Source organism: Penaeus vannamei, chromosome 43 (assembly GCF_042767895.1).
Source record: "Penaeus vannamei isolate JL-2024 chromosome 43, ASM4276789v1, whole genome shotgun sequence".
Lineage (NCBI taxonomy): Eukaryota > Metazoa > Arthropoda > Malacostraca > Decapoda > Penaeidae > Penaeus > Penaeus vannamei.
Genome location: NC_091591.1, coordinates 24,223,345 through 24,240,844, shown reverse-complemented (window position 1 = coordinate 24,240,844; position 17,500 = coordinate 24,223,345). Strand labels below are relative to the sequence as shown.

The 17,500-nt window shown below is 41.4% G+C and overlaps 2 protein-coding genes across 3 annotated transcripts in view; one reads left to right on the top strand and one right to left on the bottom strand.

Annotated features, from left to right (window-relative positions):
• Appl (amyloid-beta-like protein) overlaps window positions 1-15,133 on the top strand; it is a 48,365-nt gene extending 33,232 nt beyond the window's left edge. Inside the window, exons 2-11 of one of the 2 annotated variants that reach the window (XM_070119215.1) lie at window positions 4,563-4,689; window positions 5,925-6,286; window positions 7,467-7,580; window positions 7,952-8,206; window positions 8,424-8,614; window positions 8,968-9,086; window positions 9,198-9,319; window positions 9,455-9,724; window positions 9,990-10,136; window positions 10,709-15,133. In XM_070119215.1, the coding sequence (XP_069975316.1) occupies window positions 4,563-4,689; window positions 5,925-6,286; window positions 7,467-7,580; window positions 7,952-8,206; window positions 8,424-8,614; window positions 8,968-9,086; window positions 9,198-9,319; window positions 9,455-9,724; window positions 9,990-10,136; window positions 10,709-10,816 (1,815 nt within the window). In that variant the 3' untranslated portion in view covers window positions 10,817-15,133. Of the gene's footprint in view, window positions 1-4,562; window positions 4,690-5,921; window positions 6,287-7,466; window positions 7,581-7,951; window positions 8,207-8,423; window positions 8,615-8,967; window positions 9,087-9,197; window positions 9,320-9,454; window positions 9,725-9,989; window positions 10,137-10,708 lie in introns of both variants that reach the window. The other variant, XM_070119214.1, reaches the window with a different exon arrangement.
• Window positions 14,057-17,500, bottom strand: part of LOC113821476 (trichohyalin) — a gene marked incomplete at its 5' end in the record, with an annotated part of 22,312 nt that continues 18,868 nt past the window's right edge. The window contains 1 exon segment of the mRNA XM_070119213.1: window positions 14,057-17,500. Within this exon segment, the coding sequence (XP_069975314.1) occupies window positions 16,913-17,500 (588 nt within the window).

Sequence of the window (17,500 nt, the reverse complement as noted above, 5' to 3'; positions counted from 1 at the left end):
GAAGAGAGAGAAGAAGAAGAAGAAGAAGAAGAAGGAGAGAGAGAGAGAGAGAGAGAGAGAGAGAGAGAGAGAGTTTCCTTTCCTTTCCTTTCTTTTCTTTTCCTTTCGCCGCCGCTTCATTGCCTGACCTTCCTTCCCCTTCCGTCCCTTTCCTCCCCTGCCCAGTTTCTGCTCCTTCTATCTCCTCCTTCCTTGTCCTTTCCACTTTTATCTATATCATGTCCCCAGTTCTATTCCCTATTTTTTTCTCTCCCTTCCTCTTTTATCTCTTTCCTACCCTCCCTTATTTTCCTTCCTCTTCTGGTCCCTCCCCTTCTCTCCCTCCCCCTCCCCTCCTCCCCTCTCCCTCCTCGCCCCTCCTCCTCCATTTCTCTCCTTGCCTCCCCTGCCCTTCTTCCCCTTTCATCTTTATCCTTCTCTCCTCTCCTTCCCCTCCCCCTCCTTCCTCTCCTCCTTCCCTTCATCTCTCTCTCCTAATTTCCCTTTCCCTCCCCTCCCCTCCTTCCTTCTCTCTTTTCTCTCCCTCTCCCCTCCCTCCTTCTCTCTCTTTCTCTCCTCTCCCCCTCCCTCCTTCTCTCTTTTCTCTCCCCTCCCTCCTCCCTCCCTTCTCTCTTTCTCTCTCCTCTCCCCTCCCTCCTTCTCTCTTTTCTCTCCTCTCCCCTTCCCTCCTCTCCTTCTCTCCGTCTCTCTTTTCCCTCTCTCCCTCTTCCTTCTCTCTTTTTCCCTCCCCTCCTCCCTCCTCCTCTTTTCTCTCCTCCCCTCCCCCTCCCTCCTTCTCTCTTTTCTCTCCCCTCTCCTTTTCCCCTTCCCCTCCCCCTCCCCTCCCCCTCCCCCTCTCCTGCGCCCTCGTGTTGGACCTTGTCGGGCGGCGGTGTTGACACGCCCGACCCCGCGCCGTCTGGGCCGACCCCGCCGGTTCATTCAGAGTTCGAGGGCAAAGTTGGCCGGATTCATTGTGCACATAGAGTACACCATTTGTACACACACGCGCACATACACACGTACGAGTGGCTTTTTTTTTTTTCTTTTTTTTACTTTCTTTCTTACTTTCTTTTTTTTTCGTATTTTCGTTGCGTGTATGATTTGTGTGTGTGTGTCTGTGTGTGTGTGTGTGTGTGTGTGTGTGTGTTTGTCTCTTATTCATGTCTGTGTCCTTTATATGCCTGTCTGTCTTCGAAGTTTGGGAGAGGGGGCGGGGCAGGGGAAGGAGACCGTGTGTTGTCAGCTGGGGTGTGGGGTTGGAGGGGGAGGGGGAGGGGGAGGGGGAGGGGGAGGGGGTGAGGAAACTTTAGCATGGGCGCGGTCGGATGGCTAATATATATTGGAGTGGATGTCTGCCTCTTTATCTGTAATGGCTGCGGACTGACTGGGGATCCGAAGGCGGGGTGTAAGACATGGGTTGGGGGGGGGGGGGGGGGGAGATGGGGAAGTTTTTTTTTTTTCTTTTTCTTTTTCTTTTTTTCGTATTGAATTTCATATTTTGCCTCTTCTTTTTTTCTTCGTCTTACTATTTCTTCTTCTTCTTCTTCGTGGGGGGAATATGTGACTTTTTTTAAGCGAAAAAAATAATGAAAAAAATAAATGATCAATTAAAATTGAAAAACAGGAGCAGATTTTGCATAAAAAGGCAGAGGAGGGGAAGAAATAACGGCGGAGAAGAGGTCAAGAGAGGAATGAGATTCCAGAAGGGGTGGAAAAAAAAAAAAAAAAAAAAAAAAATAAGCAATCATGCTCAAGACACATCCGGGGTTGTAAACAGGCTGTGATTCCGGGATTTAATGGGGTTGGGGGCCTCCGAGGGGTTGGGGGCCTATGTGGGGTTGGGGGGCCTCCGAGGGGTTGGGGGCCTCCGAGGACCGCGTCCAGGGGCTCGTGCAGAAGCCATAGGGAGGCGAGGGCGAGAGGTAACAGAAGACGAGGAGATCGACCCGGACGCCGGACCTCTCTCTCCTCTCTCTCTCTTTCTCTCTCTCTCTCTCTCTCTCTCTCTCTCTCCCTCTCTCTCTCTCTCTCTCTCTCTCTCTCTCTCTCTCTCTCTCTCTCTCTCTCTCTCTCTCTCTCTCTCTCTCTCTCTCTCTCTCTCTCTCTCTCCTCTCTCACGCCCTCTCCTCTCCTCTCCTCTCTCTCTCTCTCTCTCTCTCCTCTCTCTCTCTCCTTCTCTCTTTCTCTTTCTCTTTCTCTTTCTCTCTCTTTTTCTCTCTCTTTCTCTCTCTCTCTCTCTCTCTCTCTCTCTCTCTCTCTCTCTCTCTCTCTCTCTCTCTCTCTCTCTCTCTCTCTCTCTCTCTCTCTCTCTCTCTCTCTCTCGCTCTCTGCTGCTCTGCTCTCTCCCCTCTCTCCTATCTCCCCTTCTCCCTCCCTCCCTCCCTCCCTCCCTCCCTCCCTCCGGTCTCTCTCTCTCTCTCTCTCTCTCTCTCTCTCTCTCTCTCTCTCTCTCTCTCTCTCTCTCTCTCTCTCTCTCTCTCTCTCTCTCTCTCTCTCTCTCTCTCTCTCTCCACTCCCCCTGTTCGTGCGTGTGGAGATTGAGTGTGAGACAGCGTGTGTCTGTGCTTAGTCCATTCCGCCTTGTCCACTCCCCTCCCTCCCTCCTCTTCCTCGTATTTCACCCCTCCTCCGTTTCAGCGCCCCCTCCTCTCCTTACCCTCCTCATGCACGTTTCCAATCTCTCTTTCTCCCCCCCACTCTCTTTCTCTTTTCCTTTTTTCATCCCTTCTCCCGTTTCCCTCACGTTATCTGCGTGGGCATACTCTCTCTCTCTCTCTCTCTCTCTCTCTCTCTCTCTCTCTCTCTCTCTCTCTCTCTCTCTCTCTCTCTCTCTCTCTCTCTCTCTCTCTCTCTCTCTCTCTCTCTCTCTCTCTCTCTCTCTCTCTCTCTCTCTCTCTCTCTCTCTCTCTCTCTCTCTCTCTCTCTCTCTCTCTCTCTCTCTCTCTCTCAAGGGAATGGCGATCGCTGATAAGCCTTTTATTTGGCGGGAATAATGGCAAGGGTATCGGTAGCACTTTTCCCGCCATTGTTGGCTGAGTAATGATCATGGAATTTGATATTGGCATCTTGTGCGTTTTTTGTTTTTTTGTCATTAGTGTTATTTTCATCTGTCGTTAATTTATCGTGCGGATCATTGTCGAAGCCATGGCGGTGATAGCAATATTGCCACCGATGCCGAAACATTCTATTGCGTCCTCATCGTCAATCAACATTGTTAATCGTTTAGAATATACAAGCAAATTAATCCCCTTTTTGGTTTGTTTGATTATTATATTTTTTTCCTTGCTAAGAGAGTAGTTTGTTGACCGGCCGGCGGTTCGGTATGTTTGCCTGCGGCGGCCAGTTGCGGCGAGGTGGCTGCGGTTGTGCCAGTGGAGGAGGCCTATGCGAGCCACGGTTTTGGCTTGCTTTTGTTTGTTTTTGTTTGTTGGTTATCTAGGGTGAAGGGGTGTCTTTGTTTGTTTGTTTCTGTTTTAATACGTGTTCTTTTTTTTATTGTTGTTCTATGGTCAAAGTTGTTCTTTTTTCTCTTTTTTCCCATTTTTCGACTTTATTATCGCCTTTTCGCTCTTTTCTCTTGTTCCATCTTTCTGTTCTTTAGGGTTTCTCCTCCGCCTTAACCATTTTTTTTTAAATTAAAACCCCAGTTATTATTTTTTCATTTCTTCTTCTATATCTCTTTCCCCTTTTTCTCTCTCGTCTTCATGCTTTATCCATCACCTTCCCCGCCTATGGCCCCCGAAAGCAAAAGAAAATTAATGGGAATGTTGGAGCCTCCGCCAGAAACGAGTGTTTTTAGCAGTCAGGCGCGCATAAACAAATGGTTACCATGGCAACGTCCGTTCGTCATCTTGCCTGTTTTTCCCCTGGTGTGACTGGCCTTGAACCCCCGTTTTTTGTCTTATTTTATTTCATTTTATGCGTTTATTTGCTTGTTTATCATTTATACTTTTGTCACTTTTATCTCTTTCCCCCTTTTTATGGACCGGTTTCAACATACCTGACCTTTCTGAAGTTTAGCGTTTGCTTGGCGCGTTTCGCTAAATATTGACGTAATGTTGGGGGTTCATGTTGTTTGTCCTTGTTTATACGTGGCCGGTCTGACCTTATATGTGGGTTGGAGTTCGCATCACGTGGGTGTTGCTTTGATTTTGTTTTGTGCAACCTTTTTCTCTTTTTTTAGCACTGTATGGCTTTCTTTATTATGTGAAGCTGTATGAATGGTGTGTTGTAATTTGACCTTGTGACCTCTGTATTTGGATTTGACCTGTCATGACCTTTTGTAGATTGGTTTGACCTGGTTTGACCTTTGTAATTTGAGTTGACTGTGTGCCATATATCTTTGATTAATTTGGGGAGGTGTACATAGTGCAATTTGGTCATGCAGTTGAGATAATATATTGGTTTGAAACTGTTTGGCCTTCTTTATCGTGTTGAGGAATTATCACATTTTCACATGAATTTATAAGAACTGTTTGGGGTTAGGGAGTATTGATAGTCATAATGATTTTATTGATTAGATGTAATTGATAACCAAGACCTCCAAGTAACCATCTCTTCTCTCCCTGTTCTCTCCCCAGGTGTACCCAGAACGCGACATCACCAACATCGTTGAGTCATCACACTACTACAAGGTGCCCAACTTCTGCCGAATTGGTCATGCCAAGTGCAAAGCTTCTGCCTGGGTCAAGCCCTACCGCTGTCTTGGTGAGTTGCTGTACTCTTTTGGTCATGATAGTGTTGTATGTTGATGTAGGTGTGGGGCAGCTGGTGGTGTGGGGGGGGCGGGGGGTTGAGGACATCGAGGATTTGTGTTGTATGTCATCTTGGTAAATGTAAGTGGTAGTGATGTGTGGTGTTGGGAGATGGTGAGGATCAGGCATTTGAGTTACTGGACTAATTGCAGTCAGTGTGGTGGTGACGCGTGGTCCTGGAAGTGGTGAGGTTTTGGTCTTCCGTGTTGCTTTCGTGGTGAGGCCATTGTCTTGATAGTGATGGTGAGGATTCAGTCTTTGTCGTGAGGGAGCCACCATGATACAGAAGTAATGGTGATTGGGGTAATCAGCTCTTGAGTCTGTCTTGTTATTGCTGTTGAGCTATTTTTGTGGTCATAGATGATGTCTCTGTTCTGATGGACTAGAATGGTGATGGTAGTCCGTTCATGTTGCAGCCTTATTAAGTTGTTGGAACAAATGATCATAGTGGCGATGGTGAGAATCAGCAGTGGTGTGTTTCTGTCACCTGGTGTGTGTTGAGTGTGGTGTTTGTTGTTGTGAGCCCTTTGTGGAGACCGAGGATGGAGATAATGAGGTCATTACTTATTCTCTTTCTCTTTTAGAGGTGCTGATGGGGTCTGTATATAGTTGTGTGTAATTGGGAGGTTATCTTTGTGTGTGAGCGTGTGCACTACACTAGAGTTTGTGATGTCTCTGTTTCTTTGTGTGTAGGCATGTATGTGGATGATGTCCCTGTCTTTAACAGTATGAGGAAATGTCCTTTGTATTTGATCTTCCTTTGTCTTGTTGTGTCTTAAGACTTTTTTTCCTTTCTTCTTTAGTTTGGTAAATAATGCATTTAGTCCCTGTAACATGACTTGTATTTCCTCTTTACATAATCATTAGGTTTCTTTTTTTGAATACTCGCTGTGTTATTCATTTAGTCTAGGTTGTGTGCTTACTATTGTTAAAGTTGTAGTATTTTATTTTTTATGTATTTATTTATTATTATTATTATTTTATATATATAAACAGGACTAGAAAATAAGTTCTTAGTCATAGTGCAATCAAAAAAGGGAAAGAGAAGCATAAACATTGTAATATTTTCTTTGTGCTTAACGGGACCAAGCACTATAAAGAATAGTAAATCATAAGCTAATGCTAGAACTGTGCTACACCTTGTCTGTTTTGTGAGGAGAGCCCCAAACACTGTTCATGTTTCAGAAGGATCCTTCCAGTCGGACGCCCTGCTGGTGCCAGAGGGCTGCCTCTTCGACCACATCCACAACCAGTCGCGATGCTGGGAGTTTGACCGCTGGAATACCACAGCCGATCATGCCTGTGGGGCACGCAGGATGACCCTGAAGTCCTTTGCCATGCTCCTGCCATGCGGGATTGACGTGTTCTCTGGTGTGGAGTTTGTATGCTGCCCCAAGAACTACAAAGGTCATGGCAAGGCCCGTCCCATGGAGGTGGAGGAGCCAGTGGCGCTGCCGCAGGTCGACCGCCGGGCGCACCAGCCAGAAGCAGCCAATGCCGCCGCTGCCACCACCACTATGCCCAAGATTGTCACAACCACACCTTCACAGGTGAGAGAAGGGCTAGGTAGAGGGTGGATTGTGCTGGCTAAGGGAGCAAGGAGGGAAACTGACTCCCATGGGGGTAGGGGGCAGCTGGGTCCTCCTGCTGTCTGCAATTCTTCTCCTATTCTTTCTATCCCTCTTGTTGCATTTGTTTCCTTTCTTGCCTCTTCCTTTGTCCATCATACTCTTTAAAAGTCTCCCCCTCATCCTCTCACTCACTTACTCCTCTTTCCCCTCTTTCCTCTCCTTTCTTCTCACTCTCTTCTCTCCCTCTCTCCCTCTCTCTGCTTTCTCAACCTCACAATCAATCACTCACTCATGAATCAATAGGTGTTGTCTAGAATCACACTTGTGGACACGAGTGTTTGCGTATTGGTTTTTGAAAAAGGCAGAAAGTAAAATCTCTTGCTTTAAGTCTGTCCACAATTTGGTGAATGATAAGACAGAATGCCTTTCAAAAAGAAGGAAAAAAAGAGTTAAGGAAGCATTGAAAGCATTGAAATTTTTTCCTTTCTCTTTTTTCTTTTATAAGGACTCAATGCAGAAATCTTGCATCGTTCATTTTTGAGAAGAAAAAAATTCTCTTTGAGCACCGAGAAAGCATTGTGTACCCACCTTACTGGAGTCTATTTTCTTGATTACAAAATGTAGTTCACTCCACACAGCATTTCCTCTCTCTTTCTCCTCCTCCTCCTTTCTCTCCTTTCTGTCTCCCACCCCCCATCTCTCTCTCTCTCTCTCTCTCTCACTCACTCATACTCATACATCTCCCTCCCTCTCACTCTCCTCCCCTCCCTCTCTCCCCTGTATATTCTTTTACTTGCTCTGAATGTGGTCTGTGGGAAAAAAGAATGTTTTACTTCTAAAATTCTAATTCCTTATAGAGGTACACAGAGCATGTTTTTTTTGTTTTTGATTTTTTTGACTTCCATTGCCACTAAAGCTAAAGCCGTTGTCATGTATGTCATGTAGAATCTTGGATCATAAAGTGCCATCCAAAGAAATTATTTGCTAGCTGCAGTTTTCTCAACCCACAGATTTTCTCTTTCCCATGGCTTTAACCTCTGTATACATATACAGAAATGGATATATATTTATGGAAATTCAGTTTGAACTCCATTTTCCCTGCCCAGTCACATACAATGAATTTTTTACTTCATGTTTGACCTTGACTATGTTGTTACAGGAGGTTGGCACTCGCGATGAGTATTTCAGCCGCTTTGACCCACATGAGGAGCATGATGCTTTCCGCCGCGCTGAGCAGAGGCTGGAGGAGCGCCATCGTGAGAAGGTCTCCAAGGTGCGTGTGTGACGTTTGATATTGATTCTTTGAGAGGCTTGGGGATAGATGAGGTCTCTCCTTGTGTCTGCAGAGTGTGTATGTTTGTGAGTGTGTTGTGCATGTATATGTGTGTACTTGCACCTGTATTAGTGTCTTGTAGTTTTCTCGAGATTATTCCTATGGTATTTTCAGTTACATTACTTGAGTACTTTTTATGGAGAAGTAAGACAGAGTGGGATAGCTTTCAATTTCATTTGTGTATGTAGTTGGATAAAACTGTAGAGAAGATAATGGAAAATCAGCATTCCATATATGTGGACCAAAGCATTCATGTATTACTGCTTCATTTATTCATCCATCCAAACATTCAATGCTCTTCTCTCAACCAGATCATGAAGGAATGGTCTGACCTGGAGGAGAGATACCAGGACCTGCGTGCCAAGGATCCCCGTGGAGCTGAGGAATTCAAGCATCGTATGACCCAGCGCTTCCAGCAGACCGTTGAGGCAGTAGAGGCTGAGAATGAGGCCGAGAAGCACCAGCTAACAGCACTCCACCAGCAGAGAATTGTGGCCCACATCAATGAAATGAAGAGGGAAGCCATGACATGCTACACACGAGCCCTTGCTGAGAAGCAGCCCAATGTGAGTTGCTTTATTCTTTTTTTGCATAATTTTCATTGCTTTCATTTTGTTTTTTTGTTACCTGTTACCAAGAAAAAAAATTGGTAACAGAATATCAAGGAGAAAAAAATCTGCCCCCCTCCCCCTTCTAGGTATTATTCCAGATACAAAATTAGTCTAATAATCCTTATTTTCCTAAGCACCTTAACATTGACCTCTTTCATTCTTTTCCATCTAGACACACAAAGTCCAGAAGTGTCTGCAGAAACTGCTCCGTGCTCTCAACAAGGACCGCCATCACACTGTGTCCCACTACAAGCACCTGCTCAACTCAGACTATGAGGCTGCAGACCGCGAGCGTGATGCCACCCTGCAACATCTGAGCGACCTGGAGCGCATGGTCAACCAGTCTCTCAACATGCTCGCCAGGTCAGTGGTTGCAAAATATGCATGTATGGGAGTTTCTTATAGTTAGGATGCCTGGAATGTGACACAGGGCTGTAAAATTCCACTGATATGGAAGGCGAGTGGCAGAAAGAATGCAGGGAATGTAGCAGTGTGGAAATTGTTGTAAAAATATGTTGTTGGACATAGACAGGGGTTTAGGATACAGCATCAGTTATAGAATGCTTGGAAAGGAGAAATTCTCTGAAATAGTAATGTATGAAAGGCATATAGTTTGGGGTTGTGAGTAGGTTGCAGCTATAGCTTTGGTTTGCTGAGCTTTCTTAATGATTGTGAAACCTGCTTTGCTTAACTTTTTTACCATTCTTCCATTTCAGACACCCAGACCTGAATGCAAAGATTGGCCGACTAATGCGCGAGTATGCAGCTGCCCTCCGAAGCAAGGACTCAACACCACCTGAACTGTCCACTCATGCTCCCAAATACCTCTCCAGTGGTTAGTCATTTTTTACTTATTTTTCTCTCTTTTATTAGATAGATGGCATTTGCTGTGAAAATAATTCTATATCAGTACCCTGATAACAAAAAAAAATTCTCCTTTTAACAGAAGTGGAGACTGATGACGAATCATCAGCTGATGATGCTACCAAGTTAGAAGATGACATTGAGGATGGAGATGATGATGATGAGGATTCTAAGGAAGCAGACAGTGATGATGAGGATGATGAGGTAAGTTACATGCAGTCTTGTATGACTGTTACCACGAAATTGGAATGAGTGCATTTCAACTTGGTTCTGTATTCAGAAATTCACCCAAGGAATATACCAGATGCATTCATTCATCCTTTGTACAATTTTCTCCAGGATGACTCCAGTGTGGACGAGACCTACCCTGAGCAGGTCGAGCAAGACAGCAGCATGACACAGCCCAGCCGTGACCAGCAAGAGGAAGTAGAGAGCGAGTCAGTCAGCCAAGAGCCCGTGGAACTTGACACCCCCACAGTGGACTCTGGCATGAGGGTGGCTTCCCCAGTGCCCAATGCCTCAGCCTCCCCTGAGCCTGTACTCCTCCACCATGTTGATGATGTGCATGTGGCCCACGCACAGCACCACCAGATCTCCCACTCACAAGCTGTGAGTGCTCCTTTCTATTCCATAATTTTGTTTTCATGGTATTGTCATTGTGCAATATATATGATTGTTAATGGATGTGAATGAGAACAAAGCTGGCAGTAATGATTTTGTCTTCTGTCTTTTTTTCATGTTCTCTTTCCTCTGTTAGATATGAATCAAATTATTAATGGCTTTATGTGATTTCTTAACATCTTTTTGGAACAAAATAATCTCAACACAAGAACAGTTTAGAAACCATCAACATCCCATTCCTTCTCTTTTGCAGAGCTACAGTGTGACCCGCGAGACCTCAGGAAGCGAGGGCCGTGGTGTTTACTTTACACTGGCCTTTGCTGGCCTAGCATTGATGATGGCCATGGTAGTTGGCATCGTGGTGCTCCGTCGAAGGAACAACAGCAATCCTCATAACCAGGTGAGTGTACTTTTGCTTCATAATTTAAAAAGGACGTGGACGGTATATGAAAATGTAGGTAGATTCTTTTCCTTATTTTCTTTATACAAATATATAAAAGTTTTACTTTGTTATTGGATAGAACAAATAATTTTGTAAGATTTAGAATAGTCTGATATTCGAGTTCAACATATAATTTTCTATTTGCATTACTCTTGGTTGAGATTTTTGTTGTGACATAGATAACAAATGCAATTGTGATTGATTCAAACAACCATTGTTAGTAACACATTCAGCTTTTATAACTAATACATCAGCTTCTATAAAACCCATTCTGCTAATACAGAGGGAATCAATTGGGGGTAGGGGACAAAAATGCTCCTATAAAGCTCAAAAATACCCCAAGAATACCTCATTTTTCTAAGAAAAACTGAAATGATGCTTATGCTAATACATGCAGCCTTTGTCACTAGTACATGGCTAGAAAACTAACATAGTGTGTAACTGATACACTTCTATTAATTATTAATACACAAAGATTGTGTCAAAGAACACTCTTTCATACAGTTGCTAATACATACCCTCTGTTTCAGGGCTTCATGGAGGTTGACCAGGCCATCACACCTGAGGAAAGGCACGTGGCCAACATGCAGGTCAACGGATATGAGAACCCCACTTATAAATACTTTGAGGAGAAGTAAAGCAGGGAAGAAAGAGGCTTTCGGAAGCCTCATCCCATAAATGAATAAATAGATACATAAAAAAATAATACTTAATATTATATGTATAGAATGAAAAATGATAAAAGAAAAGAAGGGTTGGGAAGCCAGTCGTCCGGCTGTTCCCTTCATCAGACACCTGTAGAACGGCTGGAAATTAGTCTTGGATGGAGACCTTGCACAAGGACCCTCGTCAAGAAAGGGTCAGTTAGCAAGTTTGATTTTTACATAAAACAGTCTAGGGATTATTAGATGAATAAAAAAACAAAACAAAAAAAAAAAGGAAGGAAAAGAGAGGAAAATGAATATTAGGCTTATTCGACGAGTAAGGAACAAAAGGGATTGTATGAGTGACAGGTGCTGATCGCTAGTATGCATCTCCGCTGACGTTATATTATCACCAATGGTCGCGGTTCCTCTTATATAGGCAAGGTTAAGTTGTCTGAAAGGAATGCAAGGAGGTGTTTTTTAATCTCCCTTTTTCACTATTGGCCCCACCCAAAAGGACAGAAACAGTGACTACTATTCCTATTTGGCCTATAAGCTCTTCTATACACAATTGCAGCTCTTCTTTTAGATCTTCAATGATTGTCATTTCGATTTTGTTCTTTGTTGAATTATTATTTTCTTAACCAAATGTATTTTGGAAAGCAAGTACTAATTGAATTAGGGTAATTATAATGCTGTGCAAAGCCATACATTGAAGTTGCTTTTTTCAGACGAACTTTCCTTTCCGTACCACAGGGGGAGTCGACCCGGGCCATTAGTGATGGGTCAAAGTGATTGTTTTCGAAGGTCACATGAATCTCAAAGCCTTAGATTATATTGGTTATAAGTCACCAACACTCCTGCAAGTATGGGTGATGCATCGTGTCCATCTTAGTATAAAATAATTTGTTCCGATAGAAGAAGAAAAGCAGATAGGTTTTATGCTTTTTAAGATAGTCTAACCCTTTACAGAATATTGGCCACTGCGGTTGTAAATCATCACTAACTTTCAATTAAGAAAAAAACAAAACAAAATTAGCTGTTCTGGGTGCTTGGTGTGTTCCGATATTGGTTCTTGTCATTGAGAGCAGATGCTTACCAAATTATCATTTTTCTACACATCTTTTATTTTTCTTACTTTCAAAAGTAAAGAAAGAGATGAATAGATAGTTCGGTTGATGAATAGCAACTACTTCCTCCTTATTGGGGTAGAGTGGAGTCTTGCCACTTCTGTCCACAGTGAGGAAAGGAATTATTCTATCTTTCTTTCCTTATTTTCTTCCCAAAATAAAAAACCCAAGCTTTTGAACACCGCCCAAAAGCCCAGGGCAGCTGATGGAGTAGCTTATGACGGGTTGGTCGCCACGTGAAAGGGGATTCTGTTCCATACGCACACGTGTATGACGGAGTCTTTTTTTGGGACATGGCACCTGAATTGAGTGGTCTTTTTTAATGCATTATTTTGATGCAGTTCAGCAAAAAAGAAAAAAAAATCCCACCCCTCCTTTTCCCCCTTCCTTTCCCTTTTCCCCTTCCCCCATTTCAAGTTTTTATTCTATAGGAGAAATTTATATTTTTGTCACTCCCCTCTCATCAAGGTGCCGGTTAGATACTTTTTTTTATGTTACAAAGTCCACTGTAGATCTCTAGATCTGTAAAGATTTTTTTACATATACATATATACAGTATATATAATATATATATATTTTTTATCATTATTTACTTTTAATATGGTTATTTGTCTTCTAATTGACCATCATGAAGTGAAAAAAAAATTAAGCTCCTTTCAATTGCAAATGTCGAGAATATTTGGCTTATATGTGTACAGCAAAGTAATGCTTTAGTTCTGATGTAAACAAACTTATACTTCATACCTCCCCGTAACTCAATATTTATGATGGTAATTACCTAGTGCACTACTGTAATTGTGTTAAGGCTATATTATGTGGAATCTAATGGTTACCAAAAAATATGATGATAAAAAATGAGAAAAAGAAGAAGAAAAAAAAAGAGAGAGAAAAAGAGGTGGTAGTAAAGCCCTCTCCGATAATGTATATTATCGGATAGGGTGGGAAACGTGGATAAAGTAATTCTACATCTATTCTCCATATGTCTGTACGTACACATGTAAGTGTTGCCGTACGTACGTACACGTGTAAGTGTCGCTGCTTGCCTTCAGTAAGCTGTTGTCGAAATTTCTAGGCAAGGTTTCTTTAACACATACTTCCGCTCATATTTTTTTACTTTTTTGTTTCCTCTTTTTATTCCTTCCCGTGTGTCGGTCGGCCAGCAGCTTTTGAGTCTTTGCACAGGATGTCATGTTCCAGCTTAGAGTTGGCACGAATACGAGTGCTGACAGAACCGACCATCTGCCAACAAGTCAAACAACGCGGTGTTAGCAAAGCCTGTTGGCAAGTGGTGGGGATAAGCTGTCTCTTTTTTTTCTTCTCTCTCAATGGTGTTCTAAGATAAAAGGGCAGTTAAGATAAAGTAACAAACACTTCTTTCAAACAGAATAAGATAAAATATATGATAATGTCTTGGGGGATTTTTAAAAATATATCATTCAGAGCAATTGCTGCAGTTACAAGACAACTTGACTTCTAAACTAAACTCCATATATAAATATACATATATAAATACATACATATGAAAATTGCGTACCTCTTCTTTGCCATATCCTGTTTGTTTCTCGATTAGCCATTCCTCGTTTACGATATACTTGATCGTGTATCCGAGCTAACGATTTCCTCTGCATTCCCCTTGTTTTTCCTCCATTCTATGTTCTATGGTATATATGCTATAGTTTGTTGTTTAATCATAGAGGAGCAGTACATAAAAGCTACTTTCCCTTGCCACTCACAGCATATACCTAGATATATATTGAAGCATGTACATAAAGAGTGGTGCAGGGTTCGTGTCGTATCATAGAGTTGTATCATTTTATACTACCAGACTTTTTCTGTAGTTACAGTTGCTCTTCATGACGCAGGATTTTCCCAGGAGTTTCATTTTGGATTTTTAAGTTTTCTGGTTTTAAGGTCTTATATTCTTTTCTTTTTCTCCCCCCTTTTCTGCATACATTTTTTTCTCTGCCTCCCTTTTTTTATTGCCATCTTCATAATTGTTCAACTCTATATATCTGTCTATATAGTGCCATTGTAAAGAAAAACAAATCTACTTTGTTTTTTTTTGTTTTGTTCATATTTGTTATTATCATCACCTTTTTATTTATTATTATAATTTTTTTTGTCTAATTTTAAAAGAACTGGATATGTTATCTGCTAATTTTAAGTGTTGCATTTTAATTTTTTATTACTTTTTTTTTATAACATTCTGATAAGTGTCTAGTTCATGGGTCACAAATTGTTACATTCCCGTTTGCATTGTCTTGCGTTGCTCACCGCTGAGGAGAAAACCGTCATTGTAGAACTTACTTGCTAGGCTGTAAAATGGAGTCACAATTAGTTCTAGTAAGTAATGATATTTACTGTGAATGAGAGTAAGTGCTTCTTCTTTGTGGAAGTCAAGTGTGCAACAAAAAAATAATAATAATAAAACAAAAAAACCCGACATGTAGCTATTGCTACCAGGTGTTTTCGAGTGTCAGGCTGCGTCCCCTGTAAGGTGGGAGGGTTTCTAATTTTTTTTTTTTTTTTTTTTTTTTTTTTTACAGCTATTATTAACTTTAAGATCCAATTTGGTCAATGATTCAGCAATCAATATAGGGTTCCATTATACCCAAGCAATATGCATATTTTAGGGGTGGCAGGTTTGCGGCATTTGTCCGGGAAAAAAAAAGAAAAAGAACTTGGCAGTCTCTGAAATATGATTTGAACTAAACATTTTTTTGATTAATTGGTAAGAATAGGATAACAAAATTATTAATTGGTAAAAAGAAAAATGCTAAAAAAAAAAAAAAACTAAATTTAATTCCCTCACAAGGACTCTCCTTTCATGCTGTGGACACTGTCTTTAGTGTTCTTTAACCACTGTAGCTTAAAGAGTCTGTATGTCTCACACAATAGCAGGTTAAGTGATATTGTCTTGCTCTCATCTCCCTTGGCGAAATGTAGCACAGGTCGTCGTACCACACTAGTGTTCTGGCAGCTATTTTTAATGTGTTCTTCATGGTAATGAGGACTCGAGATGATTTTAAATGATACTATGATAATGATAAAGATAAGAAAAGGTAAAAAGATGTAAGCGTTTTTGAAATCAAATTGTAACTCGCTTAGTCACAAGACATAAGGCCTCGGGAGTTGGGATTATATACTTGATCTGAAGTAAATGTACCAAAAAAATGGTAAATGTTGTTTTTCTCTCATACCTCAGATTTTTTTGGGTCATGATTTTTACAATTTTTATGAACCATTTCTATTTTTTGGTTTTATTTTTCAAGATTTTGTGATTTTAAATTTACATTTTAAAGAATTCATAAAGTAATCATAATACTAAGATATTAATATTACATAGATCAGCTATTATGATTTGTTCAGTTACCTAAATACAGACTTTTAAGATGAAAAGTTAGAATATCAAGGTAACATGTAATGTACTGGTAAATTTTGACACATTGCTAACAAAATAAATAATGGCCTTGATGCCACCACAAATATTTAAAACTAGAGCTTTTATTAATTATTATTATTTTTTCTTGTCAGTCCTCAATGGTTAGAATTTATAAACATTTCCAGTTTCTGCAACATCTAGGCTTTTTCTCAAGACCTAAAATGATTACATATATTTTTTCTATAAAGAATCTTTCCCACGGTGTTCATCCTATCAGCATTATTGCATAACAAAAAGGATTGGTTTCATTTCACCAACATTTTATTGAATTGGTAATGAAACACCACCTGTATTTAAGGTGATTTATGACAAAGCACCACCTGGAGAGAGCCTGTGTAATAATAACAACATAAAAAGGATAATGAAAGAGAACAAAGTATGATCCTGCCATAATTTATTAGATTCATAATCTATTTTAGTTGTAAAATGTCATGCATATTAAACTTTTAAATATCTGAAAAGGCTTCTAGTGCCTACACACAAAGTATTGAATTGCCGGCCGACCTATTTCCGCTGGAGAGGTGGCAGAGAGACGCACCTTCAGATTGACATTGGTTAGACGCTATCGGACAAGAGGACACCATACACTCAAATCATTTTAGAGAGAAGCTTTTCTTGGAAGAGAAGTGAAAAAGAAGGAAGGAAGAATGATGATGCATACTTGTATTATTAAAAAAAAGAAAAACAAACATGAAAAGTATAGATCGATGTCATGGTTTGACGAGTTTTTTTTTTCTCTTGGAAATGAGCTACTTCGCTTGTCACGTTTGAAAAATAAGTAACTTATGATGAAAATGTATGAAATACAAAGAAATGTATTTCTTAATTGACAGTTTTTCTTGTCACATGAAAAGAAGAAAAAGTACATATCAAACAATGTAATGAAAAATGAAGTAATTCCAATAAAATGGCAGAAATACCCAAGTTATGGAGAATTGCAACAGCTATCACGGTCTGCCTTGCCTTGGTCCCATGGATGCTGTTGCAGAACCTATTAAGAAGGACATCTGCTTGATCCTTAGGGTGTTCTGTTCGAGCACGCATCCTTGTGTTACACTCAATATATTTTTTAAAATCAATTTATCACATTAAATTTCTCTTCCATTTTAATATGCACAGGCCTGTCTGTATAGCACTTTTATTACTGCAAATAAGGGAAGAAGGGAGTTTTATTATTGTTTCCAAATACAGAAAATGTAGCAGAATGCATAAGATAAAAAGACTAATGCTATTTAAAAGTTACAATATCTGCACTCAATATGAAGCTGCCACACGGTGGAGAACAAAGCAGACATTTGCTTATACTAAAACAATGTAATCCGCATTCACATCATTGCTCATACAACCACTTCATATACACAACAACAAAACAAAACGAAGAAGCATTTATACTCTCTACTTACAAATCTAAAATAAAAATTTGAGTCATTTATTACATATCCTAGAGAGAAAAAGATGGAGAAATAAAGACAAAGACAAAGTGAGAGACATAAAAAATCTGAACGAAGGGGACAAAGGCTACGAGAGTTCCGATAACATAATGTGAAGTTCCTCATTCAACCGCTTGTGCCGTCTCTTCTCCACGTCGAACATCTCCTCGCACCGCTCCACCTGCGCCTTCAGCACGTAATTGTCCTTCTTCATGGCGTTCATGGACAGCTCGTGCTTCTTCGTCCGATCCTGCAGGCTGGATATTCTGCTCTCGAATTCGTTCTCCTCGTTGTCGCTCTCACTCTCCTCCTCTTCGCTGTCGCTCCATTCCGGTTCCACGAGTTGCGACAAGTCCACCATCTCCTCTTCTTCCCTCTCTTTTCCGCGGTTGTTCCTCTTCTTTCTCTTCTTCAGCTTCTTTGGCTTCTGGTTGGGCTCGTCGAACCACCAGCCGGCGTTGTCGTCGGGGTCTGCTGGCGGCGCTCCCTCCTCCTCCTCCTCCTCCTCCTCTTCCTCGTCTTCCTCCGACTCCGACTCTGGCTCGCTCTCCACGCCCTCCTTCATTAGCTTCGCCATCTCGTCGATTTCCGCCTTGATCTTCATGTAGCCTTCTCTCTCGGCCTGGATGTCGCGGAAGTATTTCTTTATTCTCTCCCTCAGGCTGCTCCTTTCCTT